This window comes from Siphateles boraxobius, unplaced genomic scaffold, assembly GCF_051911475.1.
Source record: "Siphateles boraxobius isolate OS27281-9 unplaced genomic scaffold, OSU_SipBor_1 75, whole genome shotgun sequence".
Lineage (NCBI taxonomy): Eukaryota > Metazoa > Chordata > Actinopteri > Cypriniformes > Leuciscidae > Siphateles > Siphateles boraxobius.
The window spans coordinates 1,321,589-1,348,545 of NW_027509203.1; the positions used below are offsets into that span (position 1 = coordinate 1,321,589).

General features: G+C 43.9%; 1 protein-coding gene across 1 annotated transcript in view; it reads right to left on the reverse strand.

Moving 5' to 3' along the window:
- Positions 1-5,962: 5,962 nt before the first annotated feature.
- LOC143724551 (acylamino-acid-releasing enzyme-like) overlaps positions 5,963-26,957 on the reverse strand; it is a 50,341-nt gene continuing 29,346 nt past the window's right edge. The window contains exons 17-23 of the mRNA XM_077217695.1: positions 25,948-26,031; positions 25,750-25,830; positions 25,389-25,477; positions 11,990-12,180; positions 8,687-8,789; positions 7,831-7,937; positions 5,963-6,532 (exon numbers count right to left, since the gene is read on the reverse strand). Coding sequence (XP_077073810.1) covers positions 6,427-6,532; positions 7,831-7,937; positions 8,687-8,789; positions 11,990-12,180; positions 25,389-25,477; positions 25,750-25,830; positions 25,948-26,031 — 761 coding nt within the window. The 3' untranslated portion in view covers positions 5,963-6,426. The remainder of the gene's footprint in view (positions 6,533-7,830; positions 7,938-8,686; positions 8,790-11,989; positions 12,181-25,388; positions 25,478-25,749; positions 25,831-25,947; positions 26,032-26,957) is intronic.

Below are 26,957 nucleotides of genomic sequence, written 5' to 3' on the forward strand. Positions count from 1 at the left end.
TGATTTTATTTGTATCATCAATCAGTTTATAGCATGTGATTGCATTTTCTCTTGATGTTCTCAACATAACAATCAGATACAACTGAGCAGAGAAAAACTGTAAAAAAGTCAAGAGCCCAACTAAAGCAAACACTTATCACCATAATGGTGACATCAAACCAAACTATTATTTTCAATAAATAATCAACATCAAACTTCTGTAGACGTCTAACAGAAATAAAGTAAACCTGGTTGGTAATAAGTGAAGCAGGTAATGCTGTTTGTGGAGTTGTTTAATCAGATGTTGAGAGATTTTGTGTATTTTATCTTCAGTTGCTACATCTAAGGCTGTGGCTGGAAGTAGTTCTTGTGTTTCTCTTTTCTTCAGTGATTCTGCTTGTTAACAGCAGGTGTTCATCAATAATGCCCAATCATTATTCAATCAATTAATTATCTCATTAACTCCAACACTGATATGTGTTACATTTAACAGACTGTAGTGTGCACACCTAGCAGTGTTCATTTCATCTGGGCAAACCCATGTGGGGCCTACATGGAAACCATGGACAAAACTGGCTGGGTCCCAGTTAGATAGCCCAGGTCAATCCCATGTGGCCCCACATGGCTGTGCTGGCTGGGTATAGGCTACTATACAACTGAGACATGTCTTAAATGTATAGCACACCTGTTTAATGGGGCAGCAACATATGATAGATAGCAAAGAACAAGAAAGGCCATTAATAATATTTCATTGCGTTACTGTATTATGATATGAAAGGCTGCAATACAGTGCGGCACACAGCGCTTATGCGCATCCCGAGCGCAGAATGATGCCCTTGAAGCAACACGGAGTCACAGCGCGACGAGTCCGCATTGAAAAGTTCAAAGCACAAACGAAAGACATATTGATGCGTAGTGTATTATACAGTATCTATCTATACAGTTTTAAATGTTAGTTACTGTGCGCGTGAAGAACAATTATAGTGGACTCTACTCTAGTGTTGTGATCTAACAGACACACGGGAGAAACATAAGTTAACGTTACAGCAATAAAGTCTAACAAGATAAAGTTGTTTTATGCGAAACCATAGAGCTTTATCTACAGATCAAGTATAATAATAGTAACATAGAATCATCTTGGAGAGAGTTTCATCATGTTGACTGTCGTAACCGAACGCGACGCTGAATACTGAATGAAGAATGACTGACAGCCGCAGCGGAGAGAAAAGTTTACGTGATCTAGAATTTAATGATTTAAATGTTAATTTCTATCTACTATAATGGCTTCAGAACACTTGAAATATAGTGCACGAAAACTTTATGGTGCTTTATAATGCTTTTCATCTCGCCGCGGCATATATGCGCGTCTGGAAAAACGAGCGCGCTGCAGCCTGCACCACATGCGTATGGCAAGCAGTGTTGCCAGATTGGAAATGTCCAATTATCTTACCGTTCAAAATGATCGTATTTGGAAGAACATTATCGTACACGACGTAAACGTGCAGAATACAGCTATTTATCCCAACATGTAGGATGGATTAGATGGAGTAGTGTTGACGTGCGGGCCGGGCGACACGTGTGGTGCCTGTGTGTGTGTGTGTGTGTGTGTGTATACGTGCTTGCGTGCAGGCAGGTGAGCCTGCAAAATGATTCTGGGTCAGCGAGAGAAGCGGTAGGATGTGTGTTTGGACGAACGACTGAAAACTCTGAAATTATCGTAAATTATGGGATTTTTTTCATTATTGATCGTACATCGTACAGAGTTCAAAATTATCGTACAAATACGATAATTATCGTACATCTGGCAACACTGATGGCAAGCTAAAGTATTCATAACGCATGCGAGACGCGCGATTTGCCATAAAAGCGCGCGTTCTTAACGTGCACTTTGTGGTCACGGAAAACGCGCGCCAGAAATTTGTGGTTTTTGCATTAAAAAAAATAAAATAATAATGTATGAAACTTTATTAGCCTATAAAGTGTAACCGGAATTACAACTGGAAAATTTGCGAGATGTGTCTCGAACGAAGGGATTAAGGGACTGTACGAGGTGCTGAAATAAAAAACAGTGAACTTGAAACCGAGAGTTGTTTTTCTTTTCTTGTTACAAAAACACTTCAGAGGCATAAAACACATGCAGACAGAAACAATATCATTAAATAGCAGATCACACAAAAAACGCGCGTTTCGGACGCGCTTTTTCCTCAACCACAAAGTGCACGTTAAGAACGCGCGCTTTTATGACAAATCGCGAGTCCCTTGGCAGTCGAAACGCATGCGTTTGACGAGTCAATCAGATGCCTGACCACGACCGCGTCGCTTCCATTATGAGCGCGTACATCTGAAATAACAAACTTGAGCGCGCAAAAGACAAGATATGTGAACGGGCCCGTCTTTGTCTTTCTAAGACACGGTGTTCATGTGAACAATGAGCCTCGTCCCCTCTCCTTGCAAGGGTGTCAAAGTCTGGACAAAAATGTACAGTGACATGACATAACTGCCAGATTCAACGGTGCGTTCGCGCGTTGGCTGGCGCTGAGCCAGAGATGGACGCGCTCAGGCTTGTCATATAACATATAAAGTGTTCGGCGGGTCGTATATGGCCAAACTTAATTAATTAATTATTATAATTATTATTAAAATTAAAATTTCGTTTTTATTAATCTGATTGGGTGGGCCACCTGTCAATCTCGGTGGGCACGTGCCCACCCTGGCCCGCCCATAAATCCGCGCCTGCTGTAGGCTAACGATTGTTCTGAATCCCCAATCCTCCTTTGCACTTAAATAGTAGGCTGGTCAATTTCATACACAAAAAGCGATTGTACAGATGATGACCTATCCTCAAGTGTTTTATTTTTTTGAATACTTTACATCATGTCTAATAACAGCAGTGAATATGGACACATTTCTTGTTTCCCGAAAAGTTATAGTGGTATACAGATTTTTTCTGTCCGTATTTAAACCTGCTATAAAAGTACCCCATCTCCATATTGCACAGATGATGGCCCATCAACGTCTCCAATTCCTGTGGCGCCAAGAAAGCAAGGAAAGCCCCCCACCACCCATCCTCACCACATTCTACAGAGATACTATAGAGAGTGTTTCAGTCAGTTGCATCACTTTCTGGCGTGGGAAATGTAGGGCCTCCGACCGCAGCCGATAGTGAAGACAGCTAGTAAGATCATAGGAACTGCACTCCCACCAATCTATGACATCTGCAATGCTCAGTGTATTTGGAGGGCCGTCAGCATCATGAAGGACTCCACACACACACACTTCACCGTTCTACCCTCTGGCAGGAGGAACCAGAGCATCCGCACTGCCAACACCAGACTATCAAACACTTTCAGTTTCTCCTCAACAAACACCAAAGCTCCTGCAAAATGAACATCGAACACTTCCACACACCAGAACACTTTTGCATCTAGGAATTCTTGAAGCTTAGGCCTGAACTTGAGAGTCTCCAGTACACTTTCAGTTTTAATGTATAATAGGATACACACAGTAGATCCAGTGACAAATACAAGAAAATTCTTAATAACTTTATCACAAAACATTTAATTTCACATTTCTTAAGTTTGATTTACCCAACTCAAATCTGCCTCAGGCCCTTCTGATCCACAGAAGTGACATATATCAGTCAGGTCATCTTAGAAACAAAATAGAAAAACACAGAGCATGCATCTATAATTCATCATTTTTCACACATGATGTAAAGTATTCACAAAATAAAACACTTGAGGATAGGCCATCATCTGCAGATTTTAGAGGGGGGATACATGTTTTGGCGGGTCGAAAATACGGACAGAAAAAATCTGTATCCCACTACAACTTTTCAGGAAACAAGAAATGTGTCCATATTCACTGCTGTTATTAGACATGATGTAAAGTATTCACAAAATAAAACACCTGATGGCATCATCTGTACAATCACTTTTTGTGTATGACATCGACCAGCCTACTATTTAAGTGCAATGCATTATTAAATAATTTTGATAATAATTCACCATGGAAAGGGGGTTTCAGAACAATTTAAAGGTGCATTGAGCAACAGTTCATGTTAAAAATACCCATTTTTCTAACCCATACATGCATAAACAATTGCGTGATGGGCTGAATGAGCCCTTCTCTGATCACTGTGATTGCCTGTATAATCCTGTACAGTAAAATAAATAAGAGGGATTCGGGACGGAAATTTGAGACTGGGCGTGACGTCATGCGCGTTCACGCTCACCTGGCTATGTCTGGCAGGTTTGTGTATTCGCCGCAATTCTCCGTATCAGCGAAGACAACTCGAGCGACAAAAGCAGAAGATGGATTCAAAGAGACCGGCTTGTAGTCCATTCAAAATCCCAAGGCAAACTCCACGTAAGACACAGAAAACACACTCTGGTTGCAGTTTCGCTTGTTGCCAGAGGGGGCATAGTTCTGCACAAACTCAGACACTTGCGCTATGCACCTTTAATATCCAAAGGCTGTTTGCTTTATGAGTGAAACGGTATGGTCGTCTTGGTTTTTCAGTAACTAGACATTCTCAATTCAGTGCAATGAAGGTCGATCGTTAGCCTTCAGAAGAATAAAATAACTTATTTTGATGGGCCACGTGATAGCGGTCTATGCTAAACCTCCTTGATAAAACAACAATAGTAAAACGATAACTTAAACAATTCACGTATTATCGTTTCATTTACCTTGGTCAAACCAATGGCACACGTTATGCTGAACGCGAGCGCGCTCCCGCGACCGGGGATACACTTCCTTTCGGGGGTCAGTACCTTGGCACGACACCGGCAGAAATGGCAGTATCGGAGCCGATACCGACGCTGAGTATCGGATCGGTGCATCCCTACGTTTACATTTACATTTATTCATTTAGCTGACGCTTTTATCCAAAGCGACTTACAATTGCTATATATGTCAGAGGTCGCACGCCTCTGGAGCAACTAGGGGTTAAGTGTCTTGCTCAGGGACACATTGGTGTCTCACAGTGGATTCGAACCCGGGTCTCTCACACCAAAGGCATGTGTCTTATCCACTGCGCCATCACCACCCCACCATCCCTATTAAAAATGAAAGTTGTACTATCCTATATTCACTAGAACTATGAAGTGCATTACTTATTTGTTACAGTTACTATGTAAAGTAAAAAGGTAATAAAAGCATATGCACATTCAAGTATTTTATTGCAAACAAACTAAACAATATTTATTCACTGTACTATGTAGGATTTATTTTACAGAGTATTGAATATGTCGTGCTGTAAATGATTTGCTTGCCTTCCCCTTTATATGGAACATATTTAAAAAACAGAAAATCACTTACCAAAGGTTTGCAACTCCAGACAACACTGTGTCTCTCTTACATTCACACAGGGAAGCAAAGACATCAGAAACGCCGGGTCTGAGTATTTATGTTAACAGTGTTCACCTTTTCATGGAAGTGAAAGACATTCTGCAGTAACTGAAAGTCAATCACACACACACACACACACACACACACACACACACACACACACACACACACACACACACACACACACACACACACACACACACACACACACACACACACACACACACACACACACACACACACACACACACACACACACACACACACACACACACACACACGCAGTCTGGGAACAGATGTTCAGAAGTGGTGAAGCATGTGATGCAAGAAGGATTAATATTAGTTATTCTTGGTTTGAACATAGTTACTGAAATTAAGAGATTTCATCACAAATGAAAGGCTGGGGCTTTCGGGGCTTTCGCCCACAATATCTTTCTCTTTTGCACTAAACCTGATTTTTCCCTCTCTTATTGCATGATCATAGCATTCGATCTGTTATCTAGCTTTATACAGATATTGATGGCGCACATATACCATATTTTAGAAACTAAATAATATAACGTGAAAGAGACCAGCAGGGATGAGGTTTACAGCGCGTAATGGAAAAAGTATAAATCAGACTTACAGAAACGTATTCAGAACATTTTATTGAAAAGAATGCAGTAAGTTGTTTAGTGCATATCCCAGAAAGAAAGCATATTACAAAAAATAATAATAGTGAAATAATGGTACAATAAACCGGTCAGCAGCTTGGCACAGATATAATTAGCCAATAACTAAAAACTGAATACCATTTTCAAAAGCAGAAAGATTTGTAGTATTTTTCAAATGTTATTTAGTGTAAATTAGATTGAATTATTTAAAACATACTTATGGTACCATATCATTTTCATTTCTTCAAATATCACACAATATGCCTGTGAACCTCGTCAAGTGCTTTCTGCTTCAGTATAAGAGATTTTGATTGAGTTCTGAATCAATTCAAGGAAAAAAGCACCAAGATAATGCCTCAATATGGCGATGCAGCTGTTATCAATGAGAGAGCTGGTACAATCATGAGCAGAGCTGATTATGGTTTATGTAGAGGAAGTGACATCACAGAGAAAGGTGTTGGATAACCCAGAGAGCGGCGTTTATAAACCCATCTGATTCTGCGTCGACTTTGGACAAAGCGTGATTATTGCCTGGGTACCACAGCAATCTGTGGACACACGAATGTCAAGTCATTTCTACAGCGCTGTAGCAGTATAGAGTTTCACAGCAGCTTTACAGTGATAATAGAAGATTACAGTAACAGAGATTGTTCAGGCTTTACAGCAGATCTACAATAAAGTTATAGTCAAGATAAAGTTAGTTTTGATTGATTCACTTCCGTCGTAAAGATCATTAGTTATTAACTTAGCGGCCGCTAACACACACCGTTTAAAATGAAAACAGAAACTTTGCATGTGTTCTGGCCGTTCCCCGCACAACAACACTAGCTACGTTTACATGGACGCCTTTTGGTTCAATCGGAATGAAATCAATCCGATTGATGAATCCGAACCCGGTGTTTACATGAACGATAAATAAAGTGATCGGGTTGATGTGCGCGTTTATATGTCACAAGCTTTAAATCGGAACAGATTTTCTGACATGCACACACTGCAGGAACACTGCCGCCGTTCACACATACCTATTCTCCTCTATTGGTTCTTTATTTGATTTAAACAGCAGACTTAATATTTATCCGTCTCTGGTCATGATTTGGAGACGATGAGCGCATGAACCGTTGTGCCGCTGCTTATATTGATCACGCAGTGAAACCCCGCGCCCGAAACCAGTCGTGTGTGTGTGTGTGTGAGAGAGTCTGAAACGAGCACTGGTGACGTCGTCCTGCTCCACTTCACACACGCTGAGAAATGAGGATTTTAGAATAACGGGACACTCATTTATACGACACTTTATTCAACAGGAAGAACGGCTCGTTCCGTGTGTCATACGTCATTACGCTATTTCTACATCAGTGCACATGCGCAGTCCTTTCAGTTTCAGTTTCCAATCCGATCAAGTGTTTACATGTTCTAAAGGAATAAACCAGCCCTTTCAGTCCGATCGAAATCCCAATCGGATCGATTGAGGTGTTAACATGAAGGTTTTTTAGTCCGATTGAGCCGTCAATCCGATTATAAGGGTCCATGTAAACGCAGCTAGTGTTTGAGCTCGAGAACGCAAACTAAGTTTTGAAAATTGCTGAAAACTTTATCATCTCCGCGTAAGCCTCAAAAACGTGAATCTGTGAAACGCTGACGGCGCACATGTGTATTACGTGCTCAGTCTATAGGTATGTGTGTTTGAATATAACATGTGCGCATGTGTGTCGTCTTTCTGTACAAACTGACCTCACCAAATTACTTGTCTGGCCTTAAAAATTCATAATACAGAACTTTTAGTCGCTTCGGCGTGTCCATGCGACCTGGAATGATTGAGATATGAACGAGCCGCTGTGGCTGTACTCACCTCACCGGCACCTGCGATGCCTTCAGCGCTCGGTAGTACTCGATACCCTGCTTACTGGGAACACGCTTGTCCTCCTCACCCAGCATCAGAAGAACTGGGGCTTTCACCTGAGGAACACAAGCAGGAGCGTTGAAGATCAACACTTCAGAATAAAGCTCCGTCATTAATACATAACTATGCAGGAATGAGGAGTAGAACTATTAACACTTCAGCTACTACGATTGACTCAATATTGAAACAAGCTTAATATCACATTTAGGATATAGTTTTTTTAGGTAATCAATAATTACTTAATGATATTTGCCTCATTAATAACTATTAACTAACTGACAAATTATAAAGAACATTATCGTGTGTCTGAGACGTAATCAGTCATCACGTTTACTCTGAATATAGTATAAAATGCATCACTAATCACTCAAGAGTCACCTACGCAGGAACTACTAGTGATCCGGACCATTCATTTAAAGTGCAAATATGTTCTTCAGATCCAGATCACTAGTAGCGCTTGAAGAGACACACTTGAGTAATTAGTGATGCGTTTTATGACCACATTCAGAGTAAAAAAAAGCAATTGCTAACGTCTCAGACATGTTAATGTTGAGATTAGTAATTAATTAGTAATTCTTTAATTTGTCACAATTACCTATTAGTTCTTAATGACGGGTTAATTATTGATTTCCTAATATCTTAGTCCTAAATGTGCTTGTTTCTATATTAGTTAATAGTAGTAACTGAAGTATTAATGTAGAACTACTCATTAGTCCTGCATTGCTTCCTGCATAGTTACTTATTAATAACAGAGCGTTATTAAAGTGTTACCCAGTTAGGAGTAATAAATCATGCATCCGCTCACCTTGCTCACGTGCTTTATAGGGGACTTGTTCAACATTTGCTCCAGAGTAGCAGGTTCAATATGAACGTCTGTGTTATATTCATATCCAGCTTCCACCATACACCTGAACACACACACCCACACACACACACACACACGCACGCACGTACGCACACACACACACACACACACACACACACACACACACACACACACACACACAAAACAATCCGCCATGAGGACAATATCACAATACATTACACTTAATACACTGCAAAGCAAAAGAAACGAAAAGAAAAGCCTACTTTTGTACTTTTTTTTGCATTACATTGGATCAGACACCTACTCCCTATCATTTATACACTTATATTGCATTAAAGTGCCATTATTACAGGGTTTCTGCCGGTATCTTCAAAATAAATTACATTTTTTAATGCCTGTTGGATTCAAATGTAATGATTTTTATTGCCATGTAAGGCCTTAATTTTCACAAAATTCATTTAATGCTTTTTAATGCGCCGTATTATGCTATTATATCCATCCAAGTGGATTTGCTTCGTCAGCAGAAAACAGCGTCTTCTCAACACCAACAACTAGGCCTGTGATAACAAATTTAGCTGGATGATAAATTGTCCAAGAAATTATTGCGATAAACGATAATATTGATAATAAACGATAATATTGTCGTTCTGAGACCATTTTCATCTAAAATAATGATAATGGCATAATAATGCAGGTACATCTTTTCAAAGATCAATAAACTTTTATTTCCAAAGACTAATTAACACTGAATACAAAAAACATTTTAAATATCCGCAATTGAGAGTGAGTCGCCACGTGCCGATTTGGGCGGGGTCTGAGCCGGTCGGCCATGATGGCAGGAGACGCTATCGGTTGCCAGGGGCAACGCCTCCAGAACTTCACAGAGGCACGACTTAACATTCCAGAGCTCTTTAATTTTCGCGCATTTATTATTTCGGCGGGACAGAGACGGACTAGATTGTAACGAGATGTTCAATGTACACAAACGTTTCCAACAAGCCGTGTATGTTTAGGTTTGTTTAGGGCTGCAAAGTGGACAAACCAGTTCTGGGTTGGCTAGGGTAGTTAAATGTGTGATTGCAAGATGTAAATGTAAATGTCCTGGTTAGATTAAAGCCATTAACAGTGTGAATGCAAGGTGTATGAGATTCAGACGAGGCTGCAGACAGATGGTAATCTAAAGTGTAGACTGTAACTTGAAAAAAAATGGGCACTTTCTGTCTTAAATGCTTTTTACTGTTTCCCTAATTTATTTACCTTTATCTATTTAGCAGTTTTTAACGCAGCAGTGACTTCCAGGCATGGTAAAACCTCCTCTACTACCGAGTTAACAACACACGTAAACAATCATGTTTTGCCGCCGGAATCCTGCCAACATGGCGGAGAGGGGAGGATCCCGTGATATCGAGGGGAGGGGCTCTGTACCATGACGACAACTCCTCACTCTCAATAAATGAACAAAACAACCAAAAACAAAAAGTAATGGACTCTCAGTCTCTGTTAACAAAAAATGCACTTACCAATGTGTGACTTCCGTTCACACTGAGAATCATATCATGTACTGTGTGTGTGTGTGCTCGCGTCTCATATGAGTATGTGCGCGGAGAGTTTGTGTGTGTGTGTGTGTGTGTGTGCTCGCGTCTCATATGAGTATGTGCGTAGAGTTTGTGTGTGTGTGTGTGCTCGCGTCTCATATGAGTATATGCGTAGAGTTTGTGTGTGTGTGTGTGTGTGTGTGCTCGCGTCTCATATGAGTATATGCGTAGAGTTTGTGTGTGTGTGTGTGTGTGTGTGTGTGTGTGTGTGCTCGCGTCTCATATGAGTATGTGCGTAGAGTTTGTGTGTGTGTGTGTGTGCTCGCGTCTCATATGAGTATGTGCGTAGAGTTTGTGTGTGTGTGCTCGCGTCTCATATGAGTATATGCGTAGAGTTTGTGTGTGTGTGTGTGTGTGTGTGCTCGCGTCTCATATGAGTATGTGCGCGGAGAGTTTGTGTGTGTGTGTGTGTGTGTGTGCTCCCGTCTCATATGAGTATGTGCGTAGAGTTTGTGTGTGTGTGCTCGCGTCTCATATGAGTATGTGCGTAGAGTTTGTGTGTGTGTGTGTGTGTGTGTGTGTGTGCTCGCGTCTCATATGAGTATGTGCGTAGAGTTTGTGTGTGTGTGCTCGCGTCTCATATGAGTATGTGCGTAGAGTTTGTGTGTGTGTGTGTGTGTGTGTGTGCTCGCGTCTCATATGAGTATATGCGTAGAGTTTGTTTGTGTGTGCTCGCGTCTCAAATGAGTATGTGCGTAGAGAGCTTGTGTAAGTGTGCGCGTGTCTCATATGTGCGCGGAGACTTTGTGTGTGTGTGCTCGCGTCTCATATGAGTATATGCGTAGAGTTTGTGTGTGTGTGTGTGTGTGTGTGCTCGCGTCTCATATGAGTATGTGCGCGGAGAGTTTGTGTGTGTGTGTGTGTGTGTGTGCTCGCGTCTCATATGAGTATATGCGTAGAGTTTGTTTGTGTGTGCTCGCGTCTCAAATGAGTATGTGCGTAGAGAGTTTGTGTAAGTGTGCGCGTGTCTCATATGTGCGTTGAGAGTTTGTGTGTGCTTGCGTGCATCTCGTGTGTGTGTGTAGAGTTTGCGTGTATGTGCGTGAGCGACTTTAGGTGTGTCGTTGTGCATTTCATATGTATTTGTTTGAGCATTCAGCAGTATACATGTATGTTTGATTACTTAGTATATGTGTATGCAAGTGTTTCATATATGTGTGTGTGAACGAAGTTTGATTTAAAAAAACATTTGAAATTCAATGTGTGGCGGTCAGCGTTGATAATGTGGCGGGCCGCCACAAATAAATGAATGTATGGGAAACCCTGCCATGTGACTGACAAGCGCCGCCTCCCAATCAGGACCAGAGGAGGGAATTATGCTAATTAGTTACAAACCGGTTCAGCAGGAAGTGAGACTGAATTACTGACGACTCGTTTCAGTTCAGAATCACTTCTTCCTTTTAGGAGACAAAAACTTTTATTTTTCATGCACTTTTATCTTTGCAGACCTTTAACATTCACAAACAGCTCTACTACACACCACATGAAAGGTCATATCCTAAAAAGTATAATAGGGGCATTTTAATATTTCACATCACTGAGTATGGAAAGAATTGCAAAAAAAACTTTAAACTGGTGTCTAATTTCACCACTCAATCAGAAATGAGGGTGAAACAATAAATTTGTTAAATTTGATCTGAAATCACTCTTATGAACTTTAGTGTGATGATGTTTCATGTCACATTACCAGTCGGGAATGTCTGTGCTGCCGATCATGGAGGCCAGATTCGTGACGGGGTTTCGAGCCACACACGCCTTGTAAAACTCAGGATACTGTCCAATCAGATGACAAGCCAGGAATCCTCCGTGAGATCCTCCAATCACAGCGATCTTCTGCTCGTCGAAGTCTCCGAGCTTCAAAACACTGTCTACCGCAAACTGATCAGAGTTAAACAAAGACTTTATTATACACATACAGACTGAAGTACATGCACAACACATATGCCACTAATTATTCCAGCAGGGACTTCTGAAAATATGGAAAATCCAACAACCACAATAAACACTAATTTAACATTTCATGAATTTGATTATACTTATGCTCAGTGTTGTGTGTAACTCATTACAAATTAGATTACTTTTTCAAATAAGTAAAAAGTACTTTTTCACACTTATTGACTGACAGCTCTCCTGTCCCCATGTTGAGAGAAATAACTCTCAGTAGAGTAGAGTGGAGAAATAGCTCCACTCTACTGTACTCTGCTGCACTCTGCTGCACTCTACAATGGAGCAGAGTACAGTAGAGTGGAGTACAGTAGAGTAGAGTACAGTAGAGTGGAGTACAGTAGAGTAGAGTACAGTAGAGTGGAGCACAGTAGAGTGGAGCACAGTAGAGTGGAGTACAGTAGAGTAGAGTACAGTAGAGTAGAGTACAGTAGAGTGGAGCACAGTAGAGTGGAGCACAGTAGAGTGGAGTACAGTAGAGTGGAGTACAGTAGAGTAGAGTACAGTAGAGTGGAGTACAGTAGAGTAGAGTACACTAGAGTAGAGCACAGTAGAGTGGAGCACAGTAGAGTAGAGTACAGTAGAGTGGAGTACAGTAGAGTAGAGCACAGTAGAGTAGAGTCCAGTAGAGTAGAGTACAGTAGAGTGGAGTACAGTAGGGTAAAGCACAGTAGAGTGGAGTACACTAGAGTAGAGCACAGTAGAGTAGAGTACAGTAGAGTGGAGTACAGTAGAGTAGAGCACAGTAGAGTGGAGCACAGTAGAGTAGAGTACAGTAGAGTGGAGCACAGTAGAGTAGAGCACAGTAGAGTGGAGCACAGTAGAGTGGAGCACAGTAGAGTGGAGCAGAGTAGAGTGGAGCAGAGTAGAGTGGAGCACAGTAGAGTACAGTAGAGTGGAGTACAGTAGGGTAAAGCACAGTAGAGTGGAGTACAGTAGGGTAAAGCACAGTAGAGTGGAGTACAGTAGGGTAAAGCACAGTAGAGTGGAGTACAGTAGGGTAAAGCACAGTAGAGTGGAGTACAGTAGGGTAAAGCACAGTAGAGTACAGTAGAGTGGAGTACAGTAGAGTGGAGCAGAGTAGAGTGGAGCAGAGTAGAGTGGAGCACAGTAGAGTACAGTAGAGTGGAGTACAGTAGGGTAAAGCACAGTAGAGTGGAGTACAGTAGAGCAGAGTACACTAGAGTAGAGCACAGTAGAGTAGAGTACAGTAGAGTGGAGTACAGTAGAGTGGAGCACAGTAGAGTGGAGCACAGTAGAGTAGAGTACAGTAGAGTGGAGCACAGTAGAGTAGAGCACAGTAGAGTGGAGCACAGTAGAGTGGAGCACAGTAGAGTGGAGCAGAGTAGAGTGGAGCAGAGTAGAGTGGAGCACAGTAGAGTACAGTAGAGTGGTGTACAGTAGAGTAGAGCACAGTAGAGTAGAGTCCAGTAGAGTAGAGTACAGTAGGGTAGAGCACAGTAGAGTAGAGCACAGTAGAGTAGAGCACAGTAGAGTAGAGTACAGTATAGTGGAGTACACTAGAGTGGAGTACAGTAGGGTAGAGCACAGTAGAGTAGAGCACAGTAGACTGGAGCACAGTAGAGTAGAGCACAGTAGAGTAGAGCACAGTAGAGTGGAGTACAGTAGAGTGGAATAAAGTAGAGTGGAGCACAGTAGGGTGGAGCACAGTTGGGTGGAGCACAGTAGAGTGGAGTACAGTAGGGTGGAGCACAGTAGAGTGGAGTACAGTAGGGTGGAGTACAGTAGAGTGGAGCACAGTAGGGTGGAGCACAGTAGGGTGGAGCACGGTAGAGTGGAGTACAGTAGAGTGAGAGTACAGTTGGGTAGAGTGGAGTAAAGTAGAGTAGAGTACAGTAGAGTGGAGTAAAGTAGAGTAGAGTACAGTAGAGTGGAGTACAGTAGAGTAGAGCACAGTAGAGTAGAGTAGAGTAGAGTAGAGTACAGTAGAGTGGAGTACAGTAGAGTGGAGCACAGTAGGGTGGAGCACAGTAGGGTGGAGCACAGTAGGGTGGAGTATAGTAGGGTAGAGTGGAGTACAGTCGAGTACAGTAGAGTGGAGTACAGTAGAGTAGAGCACAGTAGAGTAGAGTACAGTAGAGTGGAGTACAGTAGAGTAGAGTACAGTACAGTAGAGTAGAGTGGAGTACAGTAGAGTGGAGTACAGTAGAGTGGAGCACAGTAGGGTGGAGCACAGTAGAGTGGAGCACAGTAGAGTGGAGTGGAGTACAGTAGAGTGGAGCACAGTAGGGTGGAGCACAGTAGGGTGGAGCACAGTAGGGTGGAGTACAGTAGAGTGGAGTACAGTAGGGTAGAGTGGAGTACAGTAGGGTAGAGTGGAGTACAGTAGAGTAGAGTACAGTAGAGTGGAGCACAGTAGAGTAGAGCACAGTAGAGTAGAGCACAGTAGAGTGCAGTACAGAAGAGTGGAGTACAGTAGAGTAGAGCACAGTAGAGTAGAGCACAGTAGAGTACAGTAGAGTAGAGTACAGTAGAGTGGAGTACAGTAGAGTGGAGTACAGTAGGGTGGAGCACAGTAGGGTGGAGCACAGTAGAGTGGAGTACAGTAGAGTGGAGTAAAGTAGAGTGGAGCACAGTAGAGTGGAGCACAGTAGAGTAGAGCACAGTAGAGTAGAGTAGAGTAGAGTGGAGTACAGTAGAGTGGAGCACAGTAAAGTAGAGCACAGTAGAGTAGATTACAGTTGAGTGGAGTACAGTAGAGTGGAGTACAGTAGAGTAGAGCACAGTAGAGTAGAGCACAGTAGAGTAGAGCGCAGTAGAGAGGAGTACAGTAGAGTAGAGTACAGTAGAGTAGAGTACAGTAGAGTGGAGTACAGTAGAGCACAGTAGAGTAGAGCACACTAGAGTAGAGTACAGTAGAGTGGAGTACAGTAGAGTAGAGCACAGTAGAGCAGAGTACAGTAGAGAAGAGTATAGTACAGTAGAGTGGAGTACAGTAGGGTAGAGCACAGTAGAGTACAGTAGAGTGGAGTACAGTAGGGTAAAGCACAGTAGAGTGGAGTACAGTAGGGTAAAGCACAGTAGAGTGGAGTACAGTAGGGTAAAGCACAGTAGAGTGGAGTACAGTAGGGTAAAGCACAGTAGAGTGGAGTACAGTAGGGTAAAGCACAGTAGAGTGGAGTACAGTAGGGTAAAGCCCAGTAGAGTACAGTAGAGTGGAGTACAGTAGAGTGGAGCACAGTAGAGTGGAGCAGAGTAGAGTGGAGCAGAGTAGAGTGGAGCACAGTAGAGTACAGTAGAGTGGAGTACAGTAGGGTAAAGCACAGTAGAGTGGAGTACAGTAGAGCAGAGTACACTAGAGTAGAGCACAGTAGAGTAGAGTACAGTAGAGTGGAGTACAGTAGAGTGGAGCACAGTAGAGTGGAGCACAGTAGAGTAGAGTACAGTAGAGTAGAGTACAGTAGAGTGGAGCACAGTAGAGTAGAGCACAGTAGAGTGGAGCACAGTAGAGTGGAGCACAGTAGAGTGGAGCAGAGTAGAGTGGAGCAGAGTAGAGTGGAGCACAGTAGAGTACAGTAGAGTGGAGTACAGTAGAGTAGAGCACAGTAGAGTAGAGTCCAGTAGAGTAGAGTACAGTAGGGTAGAGCACAGTAGAGTAGAGCACAGTAGAGTAGAGCACAGTAGAGTACAGTATAGTGGAGTACACTAGAGTGGAGTACAGTAGGGTAGAGCACAGTAGAGTAGAGCACAGTAGAGTAGAGCACAGTAGAGTGGAGTACAGTAGAGTGGAATAAAGTAGAGTGGAGCACAGTAGGGTGGAGCACAGTTGGGTGGAGCACAGTAGAGTGGAGTACAGTAGGGTGGAGCACAGTAGAGTGGAGTACAGTAGGGTGGAGTACAGTAGAGTGGAGCACAGTAGGGTGGAGCACAGTAGGGTGGAGCACGGTAGAGTGGAGTACAGTAGAGTGAGAGTACAGTTGGGTAGAGTGGAGTAAAGTAGAGTAGAGTACAGTAGAGTGGAGTAAAGTAGAGTAGAGTACAGTAGAGTGGAGTACAGTAGAGTAGAGCACAGTAGAGTAGAGTAGAGTAGAGTACAGTAGAGTGGAGTACAGTAGAGTGGAGCACAGTAGGGTGGAGCACAGTAGGGTGGAGCACAGTAGGGTGGAGTATAGTAGGGTAGAGTGGAGTACAGTCGAGTACAGTAGAGTGGAGTACAGTAGAGTAGAGCACAGTAGAGTAGAGTACAGTAGAGTGGAGTACAGTAGAGTACAGTACAGTAGAGTAGAGTAGAGTGGAGTACAGTAGAGTGGAGTACAGTAGGGTGGAGCACAGTAGGGTGGAGCACAGTAGAGTGGAGCACAGTAGAGTGGAGTACAGTAGGGTAGAGTGGAGTACAGTAGAGTGGAGCACAGTAGGGTGGAGCACAGTAGGGTGGAGCACAGTAGGGTGGAGTACAGTAGAGTGGAGTACAGTAGGGTAGAGTGGAGTACAGTAGGGTAGAGTGGAGTACAGTAGAGTAGAGCACAGTAGAGTAGAGCACAGTAGAGTACAGTAGAGTGGAGTACAGTAGAGTGGAGTACAGTAGAGTGGAGTACAGTAGGGTGGAGCACAGTAGGGTGGAGCACAGTAGAGTGGAGTACAGTAGAGTGGAGTAAAGTAGAGTGGAGCACAGTAGAGTGGAGCACAGTAGAGTAGAGCACAGTAGAGTAGAGTAGAGTAGAGTGGAGTACAGTAGAGTGGAGCACAGTAAAGTAGAGCACAGTAGAGTAGATTACAGTTGAGTGGAGTACAGTAGAGTGGAGTACAGTAGAGTAGAGCACAGTAGAGTAGAGCACAGTAGAGTAGAGCGCAGTAGAGAGGAGTACAGTAGAGTAGAGTACAGTAGAGTAGAGTACAGTAGAGTGGAGTACAGTAGAGCACAGTAGAGTAGAGCACACTAGAGTAGAGTACAGTAGAGTGGAGTACAGTAGAGTAGAGCACAGTAGAGCAGAGTACAGTAGAGAAGAGTATAGTACAGTAGAGTGGAGTACAGTAGAGTGGAGTACAGTAGGGTAGAGCACAGTAGAGTAGAGCACAGTAGAGTATAGTAGAGTGGAGTACAGTAGAGTAGAGCACAGTAGAGTAGAGTACAGTAGAGTAGAGTACAGTAGAGTTGAGCACAGTAGAGTTGAGCACAGTAGAGTAGAGCACAGTAGAGTGGAGTACAGTAGAGTGGAATACAGTAGAGTGGAGCACAGTAGGGTGGAGCACAGTTGGATGGAGCACCGTAGAGTGGAATACAGTAGAGTGGAGCACAGTAGGGTAGAGTGGAGTACAGTAGAGTGGAGCAGTAGAGTAGAGCACAGTAGAGTATAGTAGAGTGGAGCACAGTAGAGTAGAGTACAGTAGAGTACAGTAGAGTGGAGTACAGTAGAGTGGAGCACAGTTGGGTGGAGCACAGTAGAGTGGAGTACAGTAGGGTAGAGTGGAGTACAGTGGAGTGGAGCAAAGTAGGGTGGAGCACAGTAGAGTGGAGTACAGTAGGGTAGAGTGGAGTACAGTAGAGTGGAGCAAAGTAGGGTGGAGCACAGTAGAGTGGAGTACAGTAGGGTGGAGCACAGTAGAGTGGAGCACAGTAGGGTGGAGCACAGTAGGGTGGAGCACAGTAGAGTGGAGTACAGCAGAGTCGAGTGGAGTACAGTATAGTGGCGCACAGTAGAGTAGAGCACAGTAGAGTAGAGTACAGTAGAGTGGAGCACAGTAGAGTAGAGCACAGTAGAGTAGAGCACAGTAGAGTAGAGTACAGTAGAGTACAGTAGAGTGGAGTACAGTAGAGTAGAGCACAGTAGAGTAGAGTAAAGTAGAGTGGAGTACAGTAGAGAAGAGCACAGTAGAGTAGAGTACAGTAGAGTGGAGTACAGTAGAGTAGAGTACAGTAGAGTAGAGTACAGTAGAGTGGAGTACAGTAGAGTGGAGCACACTAGGGTGGAGCACAGTTGGGTGGAGCACAGTAGAGTGGAGTACAGTAGGGTAGAGTGGAGTACAGTAGAGTAGAGCACAGTAGAGTAGAGTACAGTAGAGTGGAGCACAGTAGAGTGGAGCACAGTAGAGTAGAGCACAGTAGAGTGGAGTACAGTAGAGTATAGTAGAGTGGAGCACAGTAGAGTAGAACACAGTAGAGTAGAGTACAGTAGAGTATAGTAGAGTGGAGCACAGTAGAGTAGAGTACAGTAGAGTACAGTACAGTGGAGTACAGTAGAGTGGAGCACACTAGGGTGGAGCACAGTTGGGTGGAGCACAGTAGAGTGGAGTACAGTAGAGTAGAGTGGAGTACAGTAGAGTGGAGCACAGTAGAGTAGAGCACAGTAGGGTGGAGCACAGTAGGGTGGAGTACCGTAGGGTAGAGTGGAGTACAGTAGAGTGGAGCACAGTAGAGTGGAGCACAGTAGAGTGGAGTACAGTAGAGTGGAGTACAGTAGAGTGGAGCACAGTAGAGTGGAGTACAGTAGAGTGGAGTACAGTAGAGTGGAGCACAGTAGAGTAGAGTACAGTAGAGTACAGTAGAGTGGAGTAGAGTAGAGCACAGTAGAGTAGAGTACAGTAGAGTGGAGTACAGTAGGGTGGAATACAGTAGAGTGGAGCACAGTAGGGTGGAGCACAGTAGAGTGGAGCACAGTAGGGTGGAGCACAGTAGAGTGGAGTACAGTAGAGTGGAGTACAGTAGAGTGGAGCACAGTAGAGTAGAGTACAGTAAAGTAGAGTACAGTAGAGTGGAGTAAAGTAGAGTAGAGCACAGTAGAGTAGAGTACAGTAGAGTGGAGTACAGTAGGGTGGAATACAGTAGAGTGGAGCACAGTAGGGTGGAGCACAGTAGAGTGGAGTACAGTAGAGTGGAGTACAGTAGAGTGGAGCACAGTAGGGTTGAGCACAGTATGGTGGAGCACAGTAGAGTGGAGTACAGTAGAGTCGAGTACAGTAGGGTAGAGTGGAGTACAGTATAGTGGAGCAGAGTAGAGTAGAGCACAGTAGAGTGCTAGAGACTAGATTACTAGATTACTGTAATGCTTTATTAGCTGGCTGTCCTACATCCTCAATCAACAAGCTACAGTTAGTGCAAAATGCAGCTGCTAGAGTTCTTACTAGATCAAGAAAATATGATCATATAACACCTATTTTATCATCTCTACACTGGTTACCTATTAAGTTATGTATCAATTACAAAGTATTCCTACTGACCTATAAAGCCCTAAATGGTTTAGCTCCTGTGTATTTAACAGACCTTCTATCGCCATACAATCCATCGCGCTCTTTAAGATCACTAAATTCGAGGCTTCTGGTCATTCCTAGGATATCTAAGTCCACTAAAGGAGGGAGGGCGTTCTCGCATTTAGCTCCTAAACTCTGGAATAGCCTTCCTGATATTGTACGAGACTCAGACTCGCTGTCCCAGTTTAAAACTAGATTAAAGACGCATCTCTTTAACCAAGCATTCATTTAATACTTAACCTTTGATACTGCTGAATCAGTTCGAATGCATTAACATTATGAACATCAGCTATGCTAATTATTTCCCATCTGCCTTTCTGCTATTATCTCGGGACGCTAGTCCCGAGGTAAATAGCGTTCGTCAGCTCCAGTTTGTATCCAGCCTCTCACGGAGACTTCAGATGCCCCAACGCCTGTGAAGAGACGACTCGACGCCTGTGAAGAGACGACTCAAAGCCGGCGATATGTTATGCCATAAATTAATACTTGATTAACTAACTGTATTTTTCTATGTACATTACCGAAATGCAATTTCTGTAAAGCTGCTTTGAGACAATGTGTATTGTGAAAAGCGCTATACAAATAAATTTGAATTGAATTGAATTGAATAGAGTAGAGCACAGTAGAGTAGAGCACAGTAGAGTAGAGTACAGTAGAGTGGAGTACAGTAGAGTGGAGCACAGTAGAGTAGAGCACAGTAGAGTAGAGTACAGTAGAGTACAGTAGAGTGGAGTACAGTAGAGTGGAGCACAGTAGAGTAGAGTAGAGCACAGTAGAGTAGAGTACAGTAGAGTACAGTAGAGTGGAGTACAGTAGGGTAGAGCACAGTAGAGTGTAGTACAGTAGAGTGTAGTACAGTAGAGTAGAGCACAGTAGAGTAGAGTACAGTAGAGTAGAGTACAGTAGAGTGGAGAACAGTAGAGTAGAGTAGAGCACAGTAGAGTGGAGTACAGTAGAGTGGAGTACAGTTGAGTGGAATACAGTAGAGTGGAGCACAGTAGGGTGGAGCACAGTTGGGTGGAGCACAGTAGAGTGGAATACAGTAGAGTGGAGCACAGTAGGGTGGGGCACAGTTGGGTGAAGCACAGTAGAGTGGAGTGCAGTAGAGTGGAGTACAGTAGAGTGGAGTACAGTAGAGTGGAGCACAGTAGAGTGGAGCACAGTAGAGTGGAGCACAGTAGGGTGGAGCACAGTAAAGTGGAGTACAGTAGGGTAGAGTGGAGTACAGTAGAGTAGAGTAGAGTACAGTAGAGTACAGTAGAGTGGAGTACAGCAGAGTAGAGCACAGTAGAGTAGAGTACAGTAGAGTAGAGCACAATAGAGTAGAGTACAGTAGAGTACAGTAGAGTGGAGTACATTAGAGTGGAGTACATTAGAGTGGAGCACAGTAGAGTGGAGTACAGTAGGGTAGAGTGGAGAACAGTAGAGTGGAGCACAGTAGAGTAGAGCACAGTAGAGTAGAACACAGTAGAGTAGAGTACAGTAGAGTATAGTAGAGTGGAGCACAGTAGAGTAGAGTACAGTAGAGTGGAGTAGAGTAGAGTGGAGCACACTAGGGTGGATCACAGTTGGGTGGAGCACAGTAGAGTGGAGTACAGTAGGGTAGAGTGGAGTACAGTAGAGTGGAGCACGGTAGAGTAGAGCACAGTAGGGTGGAGCACAGTAGGGTGGAGTACCGTAGGGTAGAGTGGAGTACAGTAGAGTGGAGCACAGTAGAGTGGAGCACAGTAGAGTAGAGTTCAGTAGAGTAGAGTACAGTAGAGTGGAGTAAAGTAGAGTAGAGCAGAGTAGAGTACAGTAGAGTGGAGTACAGTAGGGTGGAGCACAGTAGATTGGAGTACAGTAGAGTGGAGTACACTAGAGTAGAGTGGAGTACAGTAGAGTGGAGCACAGTAGAGTAGAGCACAGTAGAGTAGAGTACAGTAGAGTGGAGTACAGAAGGGTAGAGTGGAGTACAGTAGAGTGGAGCACAGTAGAGTGGAGTACAGTAGGGTAGAGTGGAGTACAGTAGGGTTGAGCACAGTAGGGTGGAGCACAGTAGAGTGGAGTACAGTAGAGTGGAGTACAGTAGGGTAGAGTGGAGTACAGTAGGGTGGAGCACAGTAGGTCGGAGGACAGTAGAGTAGAGCACAGTAGAGTAGAGTACAGTAGAGTGTAGTACAGTAGAGTGGAGCACAGTAGAGTGGAGTACAGTAGAGTGGAGCACAGTAGGGTGGAGCACAGTAGAGTGGAGTACAGTAGGGTAGAGTGGAGTACAGTAGAGTGGAGCACAGTAGGGGGGAGCACAGTAGGGTGGAGCACAGTAGAGTGGAGTACAGTAGGGTAGAGTGGAGTACAGTAGGGTGGAGCACAGTAGGGTGGAGCACAGTAGAGTGGAGTACAGTAGGGTAGAGTGGAGTACAGTAGAGTGGAGCACAGTAGGGGGGAGCACAGTAGGGTGGAGCACAGTAGAGTGGAGTACAGTAGGGTAGAGTGGAGTACAGTAGGGTGGAGCACAGTAGGGTGGAGCACAGTAGAGTGGAGTACAGTAGGGTAGAGTGGAGTACAGTAGGGTGGAGCACAGTAGGGTGGAGCAGAGTAGAGTGGAGTACAGTAGGGTGGAGCACAGTAGGGTGGAGCACAGTAGAGTGGAGTACAGTAGGGTAGAGTGGAGTACAGTAGGGTGGAGCACAGTAGGGTGGAGCACAGTAGAGTGGAGTACAGTAGGGTAGAGTGGAGTACAGTAGGGTGGAGCACAGTAGGGTGGAGCAGAGTAGAGTGGAGTACAGTAGGGTAGAGTGGAGTACAGTAGAGTGGAGTACAGTAGGGTGGAGCACAGTAGGGTGGAGCACAGTAGAGTGTAGTACAGTAGGGTAGAGTGGAGTACAGTAGGGTAGAGCACAGTAGAGTGGAGTACAGTAGAGTGGAGTACAGTAGGGTAGAGTGGATTACAGTTGGGTGGAGCACAGTAGAGTGGAGTACAGTAGAGTGGAGTACAGTAGGGTAGAGTGGAGTACAGTAGGGTGGAGCACAGTAGGGTGGAGCAGAGTAGAGTGGAGTACAGTAGGGTAGAGTGGAGTACAGTAGGGTGGAGCACAGTAGGGTGGAGCACAGTAGAGTGTAGTACAGTAGGGTAGAGTGGAGTACAGTAGGGTAGAGCACAGTAGAGTGGAGTACAGTAGAGTGGAGTACAGTAGGGTAGAGTGGATTACAGTTGGGTGGAGCACAGTAGAGTGGAGTACAGTAGAGTGGAGTACAGTAGAGTGGATCACAGTAGGGTGGAGCACAGTAGGGTGGAGTACAGTAGGGTAGAGAGGAGCACAGTAGAGTGGATCACAGTAGGGTGGAGCACAGTAGAGTGGAGCACAGTAGGGTGGAGCAAAGTAGGGTAGAGTAGAGTAGAGTAGAGTGGAGCACAGTAGGGTGGAGCACAGTAGGGTGGAGCACAGTAGGGTAGAGTGGAGTACAGTAGAGTGGAGTACAGTAGAGTGGAGTACAGTAGGGTAGAGTGGAGTACAGTTGGGTGGAGCACAGTAGAGTGGAGTACAGTAGAGTGGAGTACAGTAGAGTGGAGCACAGTAGGGTGGAGCACAGTAGGGTGGAGCACAGTAGAGTGGAGTACAGTAGGGTAGAGTGGAGCACAGTAGGGTGGATCACAGTAGGGTGGATCACAGTAGGGTGGAGTACAGTAGAGTGGAGTACAGTAGAGTGGAGCACAGTAGGGTGGAGCACAGTAGAGTGGAGCACAGTAGAGTGGAGTACAGTAGGGTAGAGTGGAGTACAGTAGGGTGGAGTACAGTAGGGTGGAGCACAGTAGGGTGGAGCACAGTAGAGTGGAGCACAGTAGGGTAGGGTGGAGCACAGTAGGGTGGAGCACAGTAGGGTGGAGCACAGTAGGGTAGGGTGGAGCACAGTAGAGTGGAGCACAGTAGGGTAGGGTGGAGCACAGTAGGGTGGAGCACAGTAGGGTAGGGTGGAGCACAGTAGGGTGGAGCACAGTAGGGTAGGGTGGAGCACAGTAGGGTGGAGCACAGTAGGGTGGAGCACCAACTGTCCAAAGTTGAAACAAACTAGAAACAAAATTCAAGACGCTCCAGGCGATTCGATTGCACCCTATGACGTCATTTTCATTTTTCCACGCTTTGGAATTAGTCAAACTCCTCCAAGGCTGTTGCTCCGAATTTCATGAAATTAAAGGGCTGTCACGATGTTAGATTTTACACACCACGGTTATTGTGGCCAAAATAATCCACAATATCGATATATCGCGATATCTATAGAAGCCTTGTCAAATGTATTTTTACTTTATTTACTTTTTCTTTTTTACCCAACAAACATAAAGATACTGATAAACACAAGGCACATGCATATTTACTTCTTCCGTTCTCAATATTTTAATGCAAATTTTTGTGAAGACAAGCATGTGAAGTATATCTGGTTTCAAACTGGATCGAAACACTGTCTGAATGTTTCCTGAAGAACTGAAAAGCTCTTAAACCTATTGTTGCGCCGGTGCAAGTCATGCAGATTTGAACAAAAGAAATCAAGTGCAAATACAAAAATAAGACGAGTAAAGAAAACTGGGTATTTAATAATCACCCTTTATTTAAATATATGAACACAGAAACCCGCTGTTAACAGGTTAATGTCACATTTCCCATTCCATGACTAGTAAAAAAAAATCACAATTTACTCTGTAAAATAGCGTAATCCGCAGGGGGATGGACACGGAGATGGGTAAAAATGTTGCAGGTTGGGTTTAAGGGGGTCGCACACCGGACGAGAAGCGTAGCTCTGCGGTAGCACACCGGACACGCACTTTCTCAGTTTATGGCCAGCAATATCGTTATGTTTAAGGACATTATGAAATTAAGATCATGTCTGTACTATGTTATGATTATACTGTACAATTAAATACAATAATTGCTAAGTCTGCAGTCTGAACACTTTACCTCAGTCAGAGCGCATCCGTTAACTGAATGAATTGAGAATCTCACCTGAAAATCCGAGCCGTTGCTGGGCGCCGCGCACAGACGCTGAATGGTGCCGTCGGTGTGTGTAAACTCGTCCGTCGGTGTGTGTAAATTCATCCGTCGGTGTGTGTAAACTCAAAAAATAATGTGTTTGAATTTTAAAGACGTGGCGCGCGCTTCTCGTCCGGTGTGCGACCCCCTTTAAGGTGCTGTTTTCTTTGAAGCCGAAGAACTCCCATACTGGCGAGCTTACTTTTCTCTGGTGTGGACAGTGTTTCACTCTCTCACTCAGACGATATTCTTCTCAGAGTGGCTGCGCGGGCTCGCGCTGCGTCTTCTTCTTATTTGATAGGTGTCAGCGGGTGCAATACAGCCACCTGACAGGTCAACCAAGTACTGGCGCTGGAGTATTTACGTTTCATGTTATCATAAGAGTTCTATTCATTTTAAACATTGTGGTTATCGCCAATACCGGTATATTGTCACACTCTAAATTAACACGATGTCGATATTTCATGCTTTGAATATCACGATTATCGTCAATACCGGTATATTGCGACACCCCTAAACTAGATCATCTTCAGACCGTGCCAAAAAAAAGTTGATTTGTCAAACAGTTCTCGAATAATGATTGAACGATTTTGTCGAAGTTCCACTCTACTGTGCTCCACTCTACTGTGCTGTACAGGAGTAAATATGCATTTCCTTCAGCCTGAGGATTATTATTTCACTTTTGGTGTGAAAGGGCCTTAACATTTGCCAAAAATACAATTTGTTTTGTTGCTATTAAAAAACAAACAAGCAAGCTCAGCCCAGGTGAGAAAAAGTAACGCAAAAGTAATGTAACATTCATTTTCATGAAAAGTAACACATTGTTTTTTTTTTGGGGAGTTACTCAGTATTGTAATGCATTACTTTTAAAAGTAACTTTCCCCAACACTGCTGTGATGCTTGATGATGTGATCAGCGAGTGTTAGTGTTTACCTGCACGTCTCTAACGTCCTGCGTACCGATGTTTCCAGGTAAGGAGGAGATGTTATCCTGACCAAACCCAAGTGAGCCTCTGTAATTCACTACAACAGGAAACACACACATCAGAAAAATTACACAAAACTTCCCAAAATCATTGACATCGACTCATTTCTGTCCATACGGCCCTAACATTACGATATTAACCTAGAAGTTTGGCTTAAATTCTGTAATTTACTCATCCTCATGTCATTTGAATCTTCGAAATCATGTGTCTTGGACTATCACAATAATATTGTATTGTGAGTTCAGTATGGTGATATGTTTTGAATCGCGACAGTCCTAGTGTGAAGTATAAACTATGACCTCTCCTCACCCAGCAGGACACCGAAGCCCATCTTACACAGAACCGCTGTGGACAAAATCCATTCGGTCACCAGCACTGAATGAGGGCCGCCTGACACACACACACACACACACACACACACAGAAAATCAGCTCAGCACAGCAAGACGTTAATGTTTTCTTACATCACTTTTATATTGTAAAATATGAAGGTCAGTAAAGAGCAGACCGTGTGGCATGACGATGAGAGGGAGTTTGCTTCCCTCCGTCGTTTCCTTTGGCTTCAGCAGAATTGCATCAAAGTCCAAACCAGCTAAAGAAGAACAGAGAGTTGTTATTTCTCCATGCAGATATACTGTACAGTGCAACATGTGAAGACTAGGACTGTCGAAATTATATTATAACTTTTGACCACAAGGTGGCGCTGCCCGAAACCAGTTTTGTGATTTTTGGCCAAAGCATTCAGAAGTTATAAGCAAAAATGTTTCTGACAATCTCCTGACCACTAGGGGGCACTGCACTGAAACTGTGCAGGTAGACTCAGGTCATGTATGTCATACGCTAAAGCGTTGCAGAGATATAGCCTCACGTTCATTTTAGCAGGAACTTTGACAAATTCGTTCACACATTATTCGAGAACTGTTTGACAAATCAACTTTTTTTTGGCACAGTCTGAAGATGATCTAGTTTAATTTCATGAAATTCGGAGCAACGGTCTTGGAGGAGTTTGACTAATTCCAAAGCGTGTAAAAATTAAAATGACGTCATGGGGTGCAATCGAATCGCCTGGAGCGTTTTGAATTTTGTTTCTAGCTTGTTTCAAATTTGGACAGTTGGTGGCGCTAGAGGGATTGAGTTAGAGACTCCAAATTTGCTTTGGTGACAGTTCAGTCTGTCCTCCATCTGTGTGCCAAATTTCATAACTTTCCTGCAAACGGTTCTATGTGCTGCCATACACTTCCAGAGCGCAAGCGGAAGATACGGAAAATGAATAATAATAATAATAGGAACGCCAACGATTACAATGGTTGCCTACACACCTTCAGTGCTTGGTCACTAATTAAATGGTGTATTGCAGTTATCTGTGTGATGGGGACAGGCCTAGTACACACACAGATCTTACGGTACAGTGTGTTGTCCTGCTCAGGTGGAGGCCACACACACACACACACACACACACACACACACACACACACACACACACACACACACACACACACACACACACACACACACACA